Below are 17,465 nucleotides of genomic sequence, written 5' to 3' on the forward strand. Positions count from 1 at the left end.
CGTAGCTGTTCTGTCTGCCTCTGCCTTTCTGAGATAGGGAAGGAGATAACCATACACGGCTGGAGGAGCTTTATTTGGTCAGGGTGGGGTCAAATAGGGACAGGGACTCTGATCCAGAGAGGAGGACCAGTGGAGATGGGCTTGGGGCCTGAGATGGCGGATGCTCTGGCAGGAGTCCGCACAGGCCCTTCCCCTAGTTCAAGTCTGGGTCGACGCTGCTTTGGCTGCTTGTGTGGTAGGCAGTACTGGGCCCGGGCCCACCCTGGGAGCCTCTTCGCCGCAGTCTCTGCAGCCACCTTCGCGCGGCTGCCCTCCAGGGGGCGGTGTAGCGCTGGTCCCCCAGCCCCATGGCCACGGGCACGGCCGCTGCACTGGCGCTGCCCAGGGGGAGGAGGGACAGCAGAGTCCCGGGCCCCAGGGCTGGGCGCTGCTCATAGGCCCGCACTGAGAGGAGCAGGGTGACGACGTAGGGCCCCCAGCACAGCCCGAAGAGCAGCGTGGCTCCGGCCTGCGCCCTTGCCTGCCTCCAGGTGAGGGCCCTGGCCAGGGCTGAGGGCGCCTCGCGGCACACTGCCCGCTCCAGCCGGCGGATGTCCTGCAGCTGGCGGTGGGCGGTGACCAGCACATGGGCAGAGAGGAGGGCGGCGGCTCCCACGGCAGGCAGCAGGAGCCCGTAGACTTCGAGGTAGAGGTAGGGGGCTGGGAAGATGGCCTGGGAGCTGCAGTTGGTGCCAGGGGTCCAGTGGTTCCACCCCAGAGCCGGCAGGCTGGCAAAGAGCAGGGGGCCGGCCCAGGTGAGGAGCAGGGCCAGCTGAGCGCTCCCAGGAGGCCGGAGTGGCCGCAGGACTGCCATGGAGCGCTCGCCGTGCACCAGCAGGAGGTTGGCGAGCAGGGAGAGGAAGGAGAAGTTGGGCGCCAAGAAGAGGAGAAGGCAGGACCAGTAGCCCCGGCGACTCTGGCTCCACAGCCCGGGCAGCATGGGCAGCGCCAGCCCCGTGAGCAGCCCAGCCAGCAGCAGGCTCAGGAAGAAGCAGCCGGAAGGGAGGCTGCGCAGGCGGCGGTCCCAGGCGATGCCCAAGGCCAGGAGCAGGTTGGCCATGACGATGAGGCTTGCCAGGGCCAGGGAGAGCCCCAGGGTCCCCTTGGGGATGGAGCTGGGCACCTCCCCGGTGCTGTTGTGTGTCATCTTGGACCTGGGGATGGGGGAGACCGGGAGCAGCAGCCGAAGTGCCTGGATGGAGGAGGGGGTGGCCAGAGTTAGGATGGGGCTGCGAGTCCCCGTCCTCCGGTGGAGACTGCGTGTTAATCCGGAGGGCACAGACCCACAGACTGCTGACCGTGTTTTGCTTGGTGATACACAGAATTTTTCAATTAATGGCCAATTAAAGATTTATATAAAATTCCTCTTTTTGGTTTATCTTCAAAAATCAGATTGGCAATACGTATGTCCTGTAGGGTGGCAACTGGCCGGAGCTCACCGGTGGCTGCCGTTCAGTCGGTCTCCACCCGGCTGGCTTTGCCCATTTCTGTTATCTGCTTGGCCTCCTCTGGGCAGCTGTGTTTATGCCTCTGTTTAGACGGAATGATGGACCCACTGAGCCCCAGAGCATTTTATGCCTTCCTGCCTCCACCTGGGAGACCTCTAGCTGAGCCCAGACAGAGGTCTGACTGATGTGCAGTGGTTTTCCACGGACATCAGGTGAGAGGTTCTGTTGGGCCAGGTCTGGGGCACAACAGGGTGTCCTGTCCCCTGCACCCTTCCCCCCTTCTGTCCTTGTAGCCGTCACAGCTCAGTGAGCAGCCTCCGGGTAGGACTTCCAGCCCATAAACCTGACTCGTCTCCGCTCCACACTAGCAACAGGGCCCTTCCTGGGACCCGCAGGGAGAAGAGCGGCGGGAGGAGGGGACGCTTGGCCGTGAACGTGAAGATGCTAGCGGCAGGGAGAGGACCCCTCACCCTCAAGGGCTGAAGCGGAGCCAAGGAGAGGAAGGAGGAGCCGGCGGGCAGGCCCTGGCCTCTTTGGCGCTGATCTGTCCCCGTCCTACTCTTCACTTCAGCCCCTGGTCTCGGACCTCCAGGGTGTCCACTACCACCTCCTGGGGCCAAGGGGAGGGGTCCTGGGTCCTGTGGGAACTCCTGCTACTGTCAACCAGAGCAGCTGCTGTTGCTAGGATTAAAGTCAATAAGGAAAGGATTCCTCCCTCTCCTCTGCCGGGCCGGCGGATCAGGGTCCCATGGCCACCTTGAGCAGAGAAGCTTCCCATCCCTTCCAAGGTCCCCCCAGTGCCCTCAACCTGGGCTTCTAAGCTGTCCCAGCTGACTCCTCATCCTCAGTCTCCTCCAGAGCCCTCCTCCACCCCGGGCGTCTCACTCTCCAGTGGCCCTCCGGTTTCTGTTCCCCTTCCTCCCTTACCGTCAGCTTTAGTAAACCCCGTGAGAACCAGAATCTGTCACCCAAAACCTGGTGCGAGCCAGAGCTCCTGGCCCTACCCAAGCGATTTCTCCACCCGACTCCACTGAAATGGTAAGAAGGCAGGGAGCAGCCCCCAGGTATGCTTTCCCAGCAGGATGCTGGCTGTGCCACCCGCATGCCCCAGAGGGTCTGGTGGCTTGGGTTGGGTGCAGTGGCCTCTCCAGGATCTGGGGTGAGGTCTGGAGGTGTGGCCTGGAGGATGGTGGGGAGGGGAGTAGCTACTCACATGGCTGTTAGGGACAGGTGTTGCTCGCCCCGCCTGGGCTGTCCTCTGAGTGTCAGGGCGTTGCTGCAGCCAGCCGGGCAGGGCTTCCGACCCTATCTGGGGTCCTGGCGGGTGAGTCCATGGTGCCTCCGCCCGGTAGGGACAGCGGGTCGGGCTCTCCTACCCAGCACTGCCCTCGCCTGGGTTCCCGGAGGGAGGGATGGAGCAGCCCGGGCTGGCGGGCCTCAGCCGTGGCCCCGCCTCTGGGGGTGGGACCTGGCACGGCCTGAACTGCACAACTGGGAGGCTGCACCCCTCCCCATAGTGTCCCCTTCCCGGCCTGCCACACCTTGCCACCTAGGTGGCAGTTACCCTACCCCAGCCTGGAGCCCTCTGCCTGCTGATGCCCAGCTGATCTGAGGAATGCATTCCAGCAAGTGAATAATAACGACTTGGTCTGCCCCTCCCCACATCCCGCCTCGGCGAATACATTTACATTTATGAGCCTTAAACTCTTGGAGTGGCCAGTCAGCGATAGCACATTCAGCTCCACGCGCCTGTGTGTGACAGTGACGGGGCGAAGTGTTTGGAGCCTGAGGATCTTCACTGTCCCTCCCATCCTATCACCTGGTGGGTTCTGCAGCTTATAAAATCAGCTTTGCCTTCCGGAATCTGGGGTCATTCAACACTTCTACTTTCGGGGCCAAAGTTCTGGGCTATGGGGTATAAATGGCTCTAGGGCTATAACCTTGGGTAAGCTATGATGGGCCTCAGATTTTGCCTATGTAAAACAGGCACAAGAAAAACCACCTCTGCTGGGTGTGGTGGCTCACTCCTGCAGTCCCAGCTCTTTGGTAGGCGGAGGTGAGAGGATGGCCTGAGCCCAGGGGTTCAAGACCAGCTTGGACAACTTGATGAGAGCTCATCTCTACAATAAATCAAAAAATCCGCCGAATGTGGTGGCTCACGCCTATAATCCCAGCACTTTGGGAGGCCGAGGCGAGAGGATTGCTTGAGTCCGGGGTTTGAGACCAGCCCGGGCAACTTGGTGAATCCTCGTCTCTACAATAAAAAAAAATTTAAAAATAGCCGGGTGCGGTGGCTCATGCCTATAATCCCAGCAACTTTGGGAGGCAGAGATGAGAGAATTGCTTGAGCCCAGAATTCAAGATCAGTTTGGGCAAGGAACTTGACGAGACCTCATCTCTACAATAAATCAAAAATTTAGCTGGGCGTGGTGGCACGCATCTGTGGTTCCAGTTATTTGAAAGGCTGAGCTGAAGGTGTTGCCTGAGCCCAGGAGGTCGAGACTGCAGTGACCATGAGCATGCCACTGTATTCCAGCCTGGGCAACAGAGTGAGACTTCGACCAAAAAAATAAATAAATAAATAACTGCATACACCCAATGCTTGGCACTTGATGGGAGAGTGTTACCTCAACAAATGACTCTTTTTCTTTTCTCCTCCATGATGATGAAGAGGCGTGAGCCAGTGTTGGGATCAGAAGGGTCTGGATCCTTTTTTTTTTTTAAAGCTGTGTGAACTTGGACAATTACTAAAGTTGCTTGCCTTGGTTTTCTCATCTATAAAATGGACTCATAATTGCATTCACCTATTGTGAGACTAAATGAGATACTATGTGATGAGGACTTAGCCTGTCACATAGCACTCAATGATACACAGCTGTTTTATTAACATTATTAGGATTACTGTCTTTTCTGCACCTGGCCTCTCAGAAAGACCTGTTGAGGAAGGCAGATAGGGAGCCTGGGAAAAGCGGGCGTGTGAGTGTGTTGTGTGTGTGACACTTTTGCTCTACAAAGAAACCGAGGAAACTAGGTATACCAGGAGGGAAGGGCAAGTCCAAGGCTAGGAAGCCAGATGTTGTGCTACAATTTCCACCTTGTATCAAGTGCAGCTTTGGTCAAGGGAGAGGTGAGAAGCACAGCCACGCTCCCCCAAGGTAGGGTATGAAATGGTGGGGAACAGGCTGAAACTGCAGCAAGAAAGCTGGGGATGAGACACGAGGAAGAACTTCCTGGCTGAAGTGCACAACCAGCTGGAGCAAGGAGACTTCTGTGCTCTCTGGGGAGAGCTGGGCCGAAGGGTTGAAGGCCCGAGGAGCCTGGCTCTGCTCACCCTACACAGCCAGACAAGGGTCCTGGAGAGACAGGACTTCTGCTGGGACAAAAAGTGGGAGGAGGAACGCATTCGGCCTCGAACCCATCCTCAAGGGAGCTGGTGGGCGGGAGGACGCCGGTTTCAGGACTGGCCCTCGGACCCACGCGATCTGGTCGGGCAGAAGTCAGAGGCTCTGGGAGAGTTCAGCCGGGGGCCCGGACAGAAGTGGGTGTGGGGCCCCTCGGAGATGGGACTGCCGAGAATAAACAGACCTCCTTCTGTTCCCAGCCCTGGCCTCCTCCCCGCGGGATTCAGGATGTCTGTGTTTCTTCTTCGCTGCTGTCTAAACACTGAGTGGTATGACGTGTGAGGGGACAACTCGGGCGGTGGCAGCCGGGAGCCTGGGTTCTGTCCCCCGCTCAGCCCTGTTTCTTCCGGATCATCTGGTTCCTCTCCGCCCCTCATTGAGCCCCGGGGGTTGACTCATCCCCTGGCTTCTCCCTTTCCCCGAGGGCTCTGGTGGTTTTCAGATGCTCCATCCAGCCGACTCTGCGCCCTGGACCCCTGTCTCCTTTCCTCAGGTAGAGCCTGTATCGAGGTGACCAATCCAGACCCTGGCATAGCATCCCCTGGGCCTCCTGTGTCCACTGCTGTCCCGTTAGTGCCTCTGAAGGACTCTGGATACAATCCTGTCTTCAGGAAGCCCCCAATTCATCTGTATGGGCAGAAGAAACCCTCTTGGCCAGGCGCGGTGGCTCACGCCTGTAATCCCAGCACTTTGGGAGGCCCAGGTGACAGGATTGATTGAGCCCATGGGTTCGAGACCAGCCTGGGCGACTTGGTGAGACCTCATCTCTACAATAAATAAAAAGAATTAGCCGGGCGTGGTGGCCCATGCCTGTAGTCCCGTCTCCTTGGAAGGCTGAGGCAGATCACCTGCCCAGCAGGTCGAGGCTGCTGTGAGCATGCCACCGCACTCCAGCCTGGACAGCAGAGTGAGACTCCGACTCAAAAAACAAAAAACCGTCGTCCAAATTAGACCCAAACTGCCAGATTCTCCAGGCCTAGGATGGCTGGCTGATACTGACCTTAGGAGTCACAGAAACCGTGGCGCTTCCAGCAGTTCCCAGAAGGGGGCAGCACCGCTTGAATCCAAGATCACCCCTAGAGGAGACCCAAATCCGTCAGTTCTGCTCCAGAGAATGAGAACCAAGAACGTTGGATGGTGACCCCAAGTACCAGCTGTCCCCAAGAAGGCTGATGCAGCAGCTAGCGCAATTTCCTTTTCTTGGTTTCAGCTGTCTCCCTCACCCTGCCAGCCATATCCTTCCACTTTCTGTCACAGTCTTATTTCCTTTCCTGCCAAGCTCTCCTTTCTTAGCTCTCCCAGATCTCACTTTGTCCACCCGCCTGCCTCCTACGGTAAGGTCCATCCAAGTAGGTAAACACTGCAACACCACCTCTCTTGGGGAAAGCCTGGAAAACCCCAAGGATAGAACGAGGCTTGGCTTTTGTTGGACTTGCTTCTGCAGTAGTTCTGTCACCTCTAATTCTCTTAGGGTACAACAGGAACCAAGATTAAATAGCATTAGTAATTATAATTACAGACATTTACCTATTCTTTCCTTTTAAAAACCCTATGAGCCAGGCATGGTGGTTCATGCCTATAATCCCAGCACTTTGGGAGGTCAAGGTGAGAGGATTGCCTGGACCAGGGGTTCGAGACCAGCCTGGGCAACTTGGCAAGACTGCGTCTCTACAATAAATCAAAAAATTAGCCGGGTGTGGTGGCACGCGCCTGTGGTTCCAGCTACCTGGAAGGCCGAGGTGGAAGGATTGCCTGAGTCCAGGAGGTTGAGGTAGCGCTGGCTGTGAGCATGCCACGGTACTCCAGCCTGGGCAACAGAGTGAGACTCCAACTCAAAAACAAATAAATAAAAACCCTATGAGGTAGGTGGTGGTGTGTCTAACTAAAAATGAGGCTATCAGGTTGGGCGCAGTGGCTCAACCCTGTAATCCCAGCACTTTGGGAGGCCGAGGCGAGAGGATTACCTGAGCCCAGGGGTTTGAGACCAGCCTGGGCAACTTGGTGAGACCTCGTCTCTACAATAAATAAAAAAATAAGCCGGGTGTGGTAGTGCACACCTATAGTTCCAGCTACTTGGAAGGCTGAGGCAGAAGAATCACCTGAGCCCAGCAGGTTGAGGCTGCAGTGGCCGTGAGCGTGCCACTGCACTCTACCCTGGGCAAGAGAGTGAGACTCCGATTCAAAAAAAAAAATGAGGCTATCAGATGAAGAAATTTGCTGTCACAGTAGTTAAGGGGTGAAATCTGGACTCAAACTGCCATCTGTCTCCAAACTGTTTTGTTCCTTTACAGCTCATACCCTAGGACACCTCCACATCCCAGGATTCTTGGGGCAGAAGGGCCAATTAGCAGTCATTCAGACAAGATCACTTTTCCCAGCCCACAACCTTCGGTGCTTGACCCTCCTCAAGATGTCCTCAGCCCACAGTCCTATGGCCTGGACTGAAATTACAGGGAGCCTCTTCCTCCCCTAGGAGGGTCCTGAGACTAGGTCCAAGCTAACGCCAAGTGTGTCCTGGAAACAGGTGGAGAAAAAGGAGTGAATCTGGAGAGGGAGTTATGCCAGCATGGGTTTCTAATGCTGACAAAACATCTTGGAATTAGATTCTTCCTTGGGATTTACTGCTGTAAAAATGCTTACTGCCTTTTGGTTTTTCTAACTCCATATTCTCTTAGTAACCTTGGTCTTGTCGTCTACAGAACTTTTCAGAAATCTGATTCCCACTACTGGCAAGAGAACACTGAGTTCCAGCTTGTTATGTTCTAAAGTCAGCAAGAGAGCAAAAACTGAGTGGGGCACAGTGGTGTGCATGTGTAATCCCAGCTATTTGGGAGCCTGAGGCGGGAGGATTGCTTGAGGACAAGAGTTTCAGTACAGCCTGGGCAACATGGTGAGACCCTGTTTCAAAAAAAAAACAAAAAACAAAAAGAAAGCAGCCGGGTGTGGTGGCTCACGCCTATAATCCCAGCTCTTTGGGAGGTGAGGCAAGAGGATTGCCTGAGCCCATGGGTTTGAGTCAGCCTGGGTAACTTGGTGAGACCTCTTCTCTACAATAACTCAAAAAATTAGCCAGGCACGGTGGTGCGTGCCTGTAGTTCCAGCTACATGAAAGGCTGAGGTGGAAGGATCACCAGAGCCCGGCAGGTCGAGGCTGTGGTGGCCGTGAACATGCACACTGCACTCCAGCTGGGTGACGAGGGTGAGACTCCAACTCAAAAAAAAAAAAAAAAAAGCAAGCAAAAACTGCTTCTACTCAAAACTACTGGTGAAAACCCCTTAAGTAACTCATACAGCGTAGATACATATCTCACTCTCTCTCAATATTAAGCCAGATTTTCCATGTACCAGAAGTGGCTGACCAGGGCATTCGGAGTAGCCAATTGGATAACAGGAGCACCCCGAGCTCTCTCAGAGCCCATTTCAGTGAAGGAAAATGAAGTCTGACGACTGAATAACCTGTGGCTTTTGTGAACTCATCCTAGAAAACGTGCTACAAACCTCACTGCTGGATATCACTACAGTCACCTTTGAGGTACTCCCCTTAGGAAGTTATGAACCGCTAGCACCTAGACTACCTGTCAAATCAATTTTGGGACTTTCTGGAATGGCCATCAGAGTTGTTGTTGTATTGCCCTTAATGTCCCGAGTGTCACCAAGATGTCTTCCTTTCAGTATTTCCTTTATCTTCAGGTAATGAAAAAAGTCATGTGGGTGGGGCCAGATGAAATGAGTAGGGAGGGTGTTGTTCCAATAGTTGTTTACTGGCTAAAAACTCGCTCGCAGACGGTGCTGTGTGAGCCGGTGATTGTTTTGATGCAAGAGTTCCTTTGGGGCCATTTGTGTGCACACTTTTCTTATGCCAAGATTTTCAGTTAAGATTTTCCTGTTTCTCTATCCATGTTTATTTGATCTGCTATGCTTGTCACAGTCAACTAATAATTTTGACATATAACTTGATACATTTTTGCAATGTTTTTGTCAGTTCTGGTCGTTAAGAGCATCCTGACCGCATCATGAGTGACGCTTTCTGTCCCCTCAGAAAAACATTTAAACCATTTGTACGCTGCCATTTTCTTCACAGCATTATCCTCATAAACCACCATCCTCATAATATGCCCGATTTCACTTCCACTCTCGCCAAGTTTGATAATTTTTTCTTTTTTGGAGTTGGAGTCTCACTCTGTCACCCAGGCTGGAGTGCAGTGGCACACTCATGACCACCGTAGCCTCGACCTGCTGGGCTCAGGTGATCCTTCCGCCTCAGTCTTCCAACTTCCAAGTAGCTGGAACTATAGGCGTGTGCTACCAAGTCTGGTTAATTTTTTGATTTACTGTAGGGACAAGGCATGCCAAGCTGCCCAGGCTGGTCTCGAACCCCTGGGCTCAGGCAATCCTTTCACCTTGGCCTCCCAAAGTGCTGGGATTACAGGCTTGAGCCACCACGCCTGGCCTTAACAAGATATTTAATGATTTTTTGTTGTTCTAATTCAAACCCTGACATTTTTGTGATTACAGCTCTGATGGCCATTCCAGAGTTCCAAATTGCTTTAACAAGTGGACCAGGTGCTGGTGTCAATGCATAGCTTCCTAAGGGGAGTACTTTGAAGGTGACCATAGTGATACTCAGGAATGGTAGCAGTGTTTCTGGGATGAGTTCGTGAACTTAATTGTCACACCTCGTATGACTTCCAGTAGAAAGACATTTCTACAATCCAGTCATGATGTGTGCATATAACTAAATCATGTTTCCAAATCAATACATACCCTCAACAGTATGATATACTCTGATCCAGTCCATACTATTCTTTTTTTTTTTTTTTTTTTGAGTTGGAGTCTCACTCCGTCGCCCAGACTGGAGTGCAGTAGCACGCTCCTGGTCATCGCAGCCTCGACCTGCTGGGCTCTGGGGATCCTTCCACCTCAGCCTTCCAAGTAGCCGGAACTACAGGCGCACACTACCATGCCCGGCTGATTTTTGATTTATTGTAGAGACGAGGTCTCACCAAGTTGCCCAGGCTGGTCTCAAATCCACGGGTTCAGGCAATCCACTTGCCTCAGCCCCCCAAAGTGCTGAGATTACAGGCTGAGCCACTGAGCCTGGCTCATAGCATTCTTAAAAAGATTAAAATGCTTATATAACACACACACACACACAACCAATGCATGTACAACTGGTAAAATCTGCAGGTGGTTAGACTATCCCAGTGCCATATTCCTGGTTGTAATAGTTGCACGTTACCATGGGAGGGAAACTGGAGGACACACAGGATCTGCCTGTATAATTTTACAACTCCCTGTGAATCAACAGCTACCTTAACATCAACAGGTTAGGAAATGAAAATGCTGGTTGTCATACAGTGAGGTGACGTTACAATTCATTAGTGTGTCTCGGGACAGTATGAAAGCAGGAAGGCAGAAACCACTAGGCGGCCCTCAGGAAGAGGAAAGCAATGAGAAGAGGAAAGCAGGAAGGCAGAAACCACTAGGCGGCCCTCAGGCCATCTCAGGTGCCCCTAAAATTCTCCTTATTATTTACTAAGCAAACTTTCTGAACCATTTCAGGGACCAGTGTCTTGCGTCGGGACTGCATGCTCTGCTAGGCTCTGTCCTGTTTGCTGGGTGAGCATCTCCCTTAGGGCTGGTCTTCTGGACTGCTGTGTGAGAAACTGGCCTGTTGGTCTGTATCAGACTCACACCAAATACCATCAATGTCCTGCAGACCCATACACACCAAGGAATATGCTTTGGGAAATGCTATACATTACTCATGAGTAATTAATACACCAGAAAACATTTTTATTTGTTTGCCACTGTTCGAGGAGCTTCTAGGCCACTCCAGAGCAGCCAGGCAGTCTCATGGACCAAGGCTTACAGGAAGCACATTCAAGTTTATAGCTCATGGGCCAGCCATTCTCTCCTCCAGCAGAGCTGAGGTTCTGGATGTGATGGGCTCCTGAACCTAAGGCTTTCCAGCTCAGGCTTGCAGGTTCAAGGGCAGTACAGGCCTACCCTTCTTTCCTCCTCTTCCTCTCTTTGGACTTAAGAGTCTAGAAACCCAACAGATTCTTCATAAGATAGAAAGATTTTCTTTATTAATGACCTCAACCGTACTTCTTTAGATACAGGAGTTTTGAACTCAAATACTTAGGAGAAAACAAGTTAAGATTGCATTATCCTGCAACTCATTACCAGTAACATATTGCAAAGCGAAACAGCTTGGAAAGGGAGGTGGGGAAGGGAGTGAGGGAGGGAAAATAAAGAAAAGGAATTAAGTTGATCAAGTGGATTTCTTTTTTTTTTTAATTCTTGGGAACTATGAAGTCCTTGCAAGCACAGCTCGTTTCTGCAGATTATTTTCCAAACGTGTACAAAATGGAACCAAAACGGAGAATCCTTTAAGAACCTGAAGAGGTGCAACATTAAAAGCTACGATTATCCAGTAGCAAGTGTTCCAGCCTTCAGTTGCCAGCCGCTTCCTCCTATTCCCGAGAGTTAGCGGGATGAAAACGTCTTCCCCCTTCAAAAGGAGAGAGAAGTGTGAAGGCCAGTTTCGGGCTGCCCTTTCCTCCCACCCCACACTCCTGGACTAGATGTGGCCCCAAAGAGACACCAATCAAGAGCTGGAAGGGGCTGGATTTCCTAGGCACAGACATTGGAACTACAGGGTGTGGGCTAAGCTCTAGCTTTCACAGAAAGGTTCAAAATTGTCCTTCCTACTGAAGAATACCTTAGGATGCCAGGGAATATCTGTGTTAAGACCCTAATGACATTAAATGTACCAAGTCAGACAGGAGAATCACTTGCCCACAACTTCTGGATGGCCTAGATGTACTTTAATTTCACACTGGGCTCAACTGTCTTCCTAGTGCTACCACCTAATTAGTCAGTTCAGGCTCCTCCTACACAGCTTATACCTTCCAGGGCGCCCAGATGGCAGTTGTACTCTTTCACCATGGGGATAAGGGGTTCAAAGCAATCCTCAAAACTCTCAAGATTAAAGGTGTTCTGTTATCATGTGGTAACTAGACTCTGGCTCACAGAACACTTGCCTGGTTCTATGCTCCTGAGTTGTGATGTCCTGTTCCACCCAGTATTTCTCCAGAAGGGCCAGCTGGTTCCCAAAAATAGAACCTATAATTGGTACCTAAAGGTATTTCCCAAAACAGCCTGGAAGCCAGAGTTGAGAACTATAGGAAATCAGGGTAAAAACAAGGGATCTCAATTTTTCCAGCACCGAATGTCTCAACCACCCCAAAGTGAAGCTACACTTGATTACTTTTACCTATCAAATGAAAAGTTCGTGAGTGTTCAATTCTGGGCAGTGCACCGAGGAGTCCTGGCTTCTCCCGCTCAAGCCAACTCATGCAACTCCTACCTAGCACTTGGCAACATGATCTGGTTTTCAGGGTAGATGTAGTAGTTTGTCTCCTGCTTCTCCTTTCTGAGGCCCAACTCTGCCAGAAAGTGGTCACAGAACGGAAGAAGGCAAAGTTGCTCTTTTTAAATCCCAGGAAGGAGGTTTATGCACAGTTTGTTAGTTCTAGGGAGTCATCCCTTCCCAGGCCCTCTATCAGGGGGAGTTATTCCTGCCTCTCACACGACTGCACTCCCCGGGCAGTGACCCCGACCCCAAGACTGCCTACCGGCTGTAGAATAGGGTGGTGGCTACCTGATGGGCCCTCCTCCAGGAGGAACAAGAAATTATCAGGGCCGAAGGGGATGCAGGCAGGCCTGGGACTATAACAATAACTACCCTTCCAATCTGGTTGTTCATCTCCCGGCCACTACTGAACTGCCTCTCCACTGGGCCCTGAATGCATGAGGCTGGCTGCCTCACACTTGAGGTTACCAAAGTAGTGCCTGGTGAGAAAAGCACCCCTGTGAAGAACAAGCAGGGAAGGGGAAACTGCAGACATCAGGATGGAGACCCGATTTCGGAGAGAGAGCAAGAGCATGTGTGTTCAAGGCACACCCCCTTACCTGCCCAGCACACCTTGCTGGTTGACGTGCCTTTTTAAGGACCTGCCAAGAAGCCATAGAGTAGAAGAAACATGCTGCCAATTCACTGCATGGCACCTGGCCACCTCTCTGAGCAGAGGTTGTATGTACAGGCTGAACACCATTCCTCAGGCCCTGGTGGTAGGCACAGAGTGGCTAGAGAAAGGTCTCCGCCTCAAAAAGTCAGGGTGACTTAAACCGCTTTGTGCAAACCCTTCTGTGTTTCTCCAACAACTGAAAACCCCCCTCACCTACTGCTAAGGCACTCAGTCAGACACCTCTCTCTAACATTTGAATGGTAGCAGAAACTAACTGGGTAGAAGAGGCCTCACACACGCCAGGAGAAGGAGCATGAAGTCCTATGCACACCATACACACCAAAGGTTTGCCCCAAGCATCCTGAGTGTTGGCAAGCACGTTTGCTATGAGGGCAGGCTTAGTTGACCTCAAAACTTTTAGTTCAACTGGCACAAAAGACAGCAGATAAACACTTATGGTCGTGAGAAAAGGACTGCCTAAATTTCACCAGAAGGGGAACCAAGACCTGGCACCCGGCGCAAAGATCAAACTCTATAGGCTCTAGGCTACGCTGACGTCCCCTGCATGCACAGTCACACTTGTCTAGAGCTCTACTCATCATTTTCAGCTCTAATAAAGAAGACCTCTCTCTCTACCTGCTGAGAAGCAGACCAAGAAAAAGGACACTCAGGGGCATGGTTACTATTTACTCAACTAAATATCCTTAAGCAAATCACTCCATTTCTCTGGGAAGACCATAAGGACAAGACTGACTTCTCAACTCAGGCCCAAAAAGGAGGACACAGTTTTGTGGTAAAAAATTCTCTTTGTTCTTTTCCTTAGCTGCCATTCTCATAGCTCACAAAGATGTGGAAAAAAGGAAAGTCATCCTGGCCCTTCTTCCAGCAGTGAAAACCTGTTAATCTCATCTGTAGTCTATCTGCTCAGCCCTGCTGGCCTCACATGCAGTTCCTGGCCAGACAGCCGGAGGGGCAAGCCACCAACACCCACAATTTCTCCTTGGCAAGTTCAGGAAATGAAGGTGGTCCTGCCATGGGTATCACCCTACTTACGTGATTGTTTTCATTTCCTTTTTCTCTGCATCTGGGCGTGCACGGTTCAGCACCTTGAGAAAGTCAGATGTTTTTGCCCTCATACGTGTGTGGATATAGGCCTGGCAACAAACACAACAGGTACTGAAGCAGAGTCAATGATCTGGAAAGACAGCTTTACTTTCTTTTTTCTTTCAAGAATAGAAACAGGGTCTCGCTCTGTCACCCAGAGAGCAAAGGTGCTATCACAGGTCAGCGTGACCTCAAACTCCTGGGCTCAAGCAATCCTCCTCCTTTAGCCTCCTGAGCAGCTATCACTACAGGTATGCACCACACACTTGGCTGATTTTTGTATTTTTTTGTAGAGATGGGGTCTTGCTATGTTGCCCAGGCTGGCCTCAGACTCCTGGCTTCAAGCAATCTCAGTCTCCCAAAGTGTTGGGATTATCGGTGTGAGCCACCATGCCTGGCCCAGCTCCGCTTTCATTAGACATTTTCAGGACAGTTTGGGAACATACTTTCCCAAAACTGGGGCCTTGTGTCGGCCCAGGCCCTGCAAGGAAGCAGGAAAGTGAGCAATTCTGGAAACATATATTCATCCATCTGCCCTGGGGAAGGGTGGGGGAAAGCGGCTCCATGAAGCAAGTCCGTGATTTCCTCAAGCCTCTAGAACTATCTACCTAAGAGTCACAGCCACCACCGGGACTAATGGACTTTTTAATGAGCTCTGGTGGAAAGACAGACCCAGAGCATGGGAGCTGAGATGCGGGCACTCCCTCACCTTAGAGCACTTGATGTGGTAGTGCAGGTAGTCTCGGAACGTGTGGATCAGGTTGATGGTGTTGTCTCGAGCACTGGCATTGGTGTGGCGAGGGAACAGCACTGAGGGAGGGGGAAACAAGCAAGGTGTCAAGGGGTAACATGAATGCCAAAGGGCCGGGAAGAACAGCAGCCTACAGCCAACTTCACTATCTCCCTGCTTAAGTACAATCCACTGTTTCAGTATTCCCAGGCTTTGTCAGGGTTTTGTTTTTGAGACATGGCAGGGATAGATGGCACAACCAGGGGAGGTGCCAATGAATACAGACAGAGGAGCGCATGTTAGAAAAACAGAGCTCAGCTCCAGGTCTGGTCTGCATTCCAGGTCTAGATCCTGCCGCTATGCATCCTGGAATCCATTCCCTATCTGCCACACACCTACTAGCCCCTGCCTCTGTGGCTCGGCAGATTCCAGGGTGATATTAAACAGCTATCTGGGAACATTTTACCTTAAGGGACCAAGATCAGAAAACACAACTACCCTGGTTCTTTGGTGCAGAAACAGCATGAGCCTTCAGAGAAACTAGATGCCAGAGAACACCCTACTTTCTTGCTATGAAAACCAAACACTAAGGTACGAGGATCTGAATGAACCCCTCTTGGCAGGTCAGGCAGAAGGAGTTTTTGGGCTGGAGCTGAGCCAAGTCCGTCCTGTGGCATCAGCCACCTGAAGATCAGTGCAGTTGTCGCTCAGTCCTTTGTGCTGGAGTAGACTGCACTCCGCGCTACCTCTGGGCTCTCTGCAGTCTTCTTATCTGTTGTACCTTCATGACTCACCGGCCTCACTAGCTGCAAAATCCCCTGGTTTTCTTAAGTTCTGCTGAATTAAAAAGGAATGCTTCCTAAGAAAGGTGGGATTTCTGGGTTAGTTTGTTCTGGCCTGAAGATAACTGTATTTCAAAGATCCCAAGGAGCTTATGTCTGCCATAATTTTATGAGAAAGTATTTTTAAGAGAAAAATACTGCCAGTTAAACTGTGATGTGCCATGAGCTGTAAGATGCACCTCAACTTCAAAGATAAAAGTGTGCAAGAAAAGTAAGGCCAACGAAGTATGGTACATCAACTTATCACCACTAAACAGGTACACCTCAGCACTGAGGCTAATTAAATACAACTTCATAAAAGGAAACAGTCCAGTGTGCGAATAAGCTATTATTCCAAACCGTCAGCTACAATAATCTGCCAGCTCATGAGGCTGAAACAACTAAAAGGAAGGAAGACTTGAATGTCTTCAGTGTAAAAGTGGAATGGGTGAATCATGGCTGGAGCTTGGCTTAGTAAAAATCTGAGAAATGCCAAATGGCAACTCCCATACAGTTGCTTAGCAATGCTTATATGGCTCTATCTCGACATCAGAGTTCAGTCAAGATTTTTCCCTAAGAATGGGAAAAATAGGGGGAAAAAGGAAATGATTACCTCACAAAAACAGCATATGGCGTGCTCTGTAATTAATGCCCAATGACACTCTCCTGTAGTCACAGCATGGCAACAGAAGCAACTTGGTATGCCTGCTTTTGCCCACTTTAAAATGTGAACCAAGGTTCTATGCAGAGTTAGGCATCGTGCAGTGCGAACTCATTAAAGCCACATGACAGTGGCAAGTGCATCCTGCTCACCGAAGGTAATGTAGCCGATGTTGTCGCCCACAGCGGCATCCGTGTCTTTCAGCTCCAGAGGAGGTTCCCTGTGGCTAAAGAGGACCTGTGGGGCTGTGTGGCTGGCTCTGCGTCCTTCTTTGAACTCCTGCCAAGGCAAAGCAAAAGTAACCGGAAGAGACTGGGTGTAAGACCAGTGGCAGCTCATGCTACGGGGTTTGCCCTATGCAGTGTGACCTTTGCGTCCCTCTGGACCAGCAGATGGTTACAAGAAAACCACACCAAACCCAAAATGTTACAATTACTTGTTGCTATCAGGCACTTCAGATTCAAAAGGGAGAGACTACTAAGTACTTCACAAATCAGATCTACAAAATGTGATGAAAAGCACTGTTAATCCAGTTCCCTTTCTCTTGTTTTGGACAAGAGATGATGAAGTACCACACTTTTTCTGGATATTTGCACAAGTCTTCTTTCACTGAGGTTATCTTAGATCTGGTTACTATTTATACCAGCCTGGGTAATATGGCAAGACCTCATCTCTGCAACAAATTTAAAAAAATTAGCTGAGCATGGTGGGGTATGCCTATAGTTCCAGCTACTTGGAAGGCTGAAGCAGAAGGATCGCCTGAGTCCGGCAGGTTGAGGCTCCTGTGGCCGTGAGAGTGCCACTACACTCCAGCCTAGGTAACAGAATGAGACTCCAACTCAAAAAATAAACAAAACAAAAACAACAACAAATCTTCATTAAAAAATATACCTCTCATCAAACTACAGAAAAATGACTGAGGATGTAAAAATCAGGCTATTCTTTCTAAGTTCCAATCTCTAAACCTCAGGCTTCTACAGTCCATGCATTCCTATGTAAATAGACAAGTGATACAAGGCACTCTCTCAACCAGATCTGCAAGAATAGAACTAGATTTTCCAGCCATGCCAGCAACACCAGATAATTCAATCCATCAAGTGGGCCTTTTCTTTCCTTTTTTTTTTCTTTTTTTAGTTGGAGTCTCACTCTGTCACCCAGGTTGGAATGCAGTGGCCGCTCCTGGCCACCGCAGCCTCGACCTGCTGGGCTCCAGCGATCCTTCCAC

General features: G+C 51.0%; 2 protein-coding genes across 4 annotated transcripts in view; both read right to left on the reverse strand.

Annotated features, from left to right (window-relative positions):
- Nucleotides 1-55: 55 nt before the first annotated feature.
- On the reverse strand, nucleotides 56-2,887 carry GPBAR1 (G protein-coupled bile acid receptor 1). Its single transcript, XM_008073682.1, has 2 exons — nucleotides 2,701-2,887; nucleotides 56-1,231 (listed from the first exon to the last, which is right to left on the reverse strand). The coding sequence occupies exon 2, from the start codon at nucleotides 1,184-1,186 to the stop codon at nucleotides 194-196; it is 993 nt and encodes a 330-aa protein (XP_008071873.1). The 5' UTR covers nucleotides 1,187-1,231; nucleotides 2,701-2,887; the 3' UTR covers nucleotides 56-193.
- Nucleotides 2,888-10,667: 7,780 nt separating this feature from the next.
- ARPC2 (actin related protein 2/3 complex subunit 2) overlaps nucleotides 10,668-17,465 on the reverse strand; it is a 36,101-nt gene continuing 29,303 nt past the window's right edge. For 2 of the 3 annotated variants that reach the window (XM_008073692.1, XM_021706546.1), the window contains exons 8-11: nucleotides 16,393-16,519; nucleotides 14,738-14,838; nucleotides 13,978-14,078; nucleotides 10,952-11,405 (exon numbers count right to left, since the gene is read on the reverse strand). In XM_008073692.1, the coding sequence (XP_008071883.1) occupies nucleotides 11,381-11,405; nucleotides 13,978-14,078; nucleotides 14,738-14,838; nucleotides 16,393-16,519 (354 nt within the window). In that variant the 3' untranslated portion in view covers nucleotides 10,952-11,380. Of the gene's footprint in view, nucleotides 11,406-13,085; nucleotides 13,088-13,977; nucleotides 14,079-14,737; nucleotides 14,839-16,392; nucleotides 16,520-17,465 lie in introns of all 3 variants that reach the window. The other variant, XM_021706538.1, reaches the window with a different exon arrangement.

The sequence above is a fragment of the Carlito syrichta genome, unplaced genomic scaffold, assembly GCF_000164805.1.
Source record: "Carlito syrichta isolate Samal-C Ts95f unplaced genomic scaffold, Tarsius_syrichta-2.0.1 Scaffold115728, whole genome shotgun sequence".
Lineage (NCBI taxonomy): Eukaryota > Metazoa > Chordata > Mammalia > Primates > Tarsiidae > Carlito > Carlito syrichta.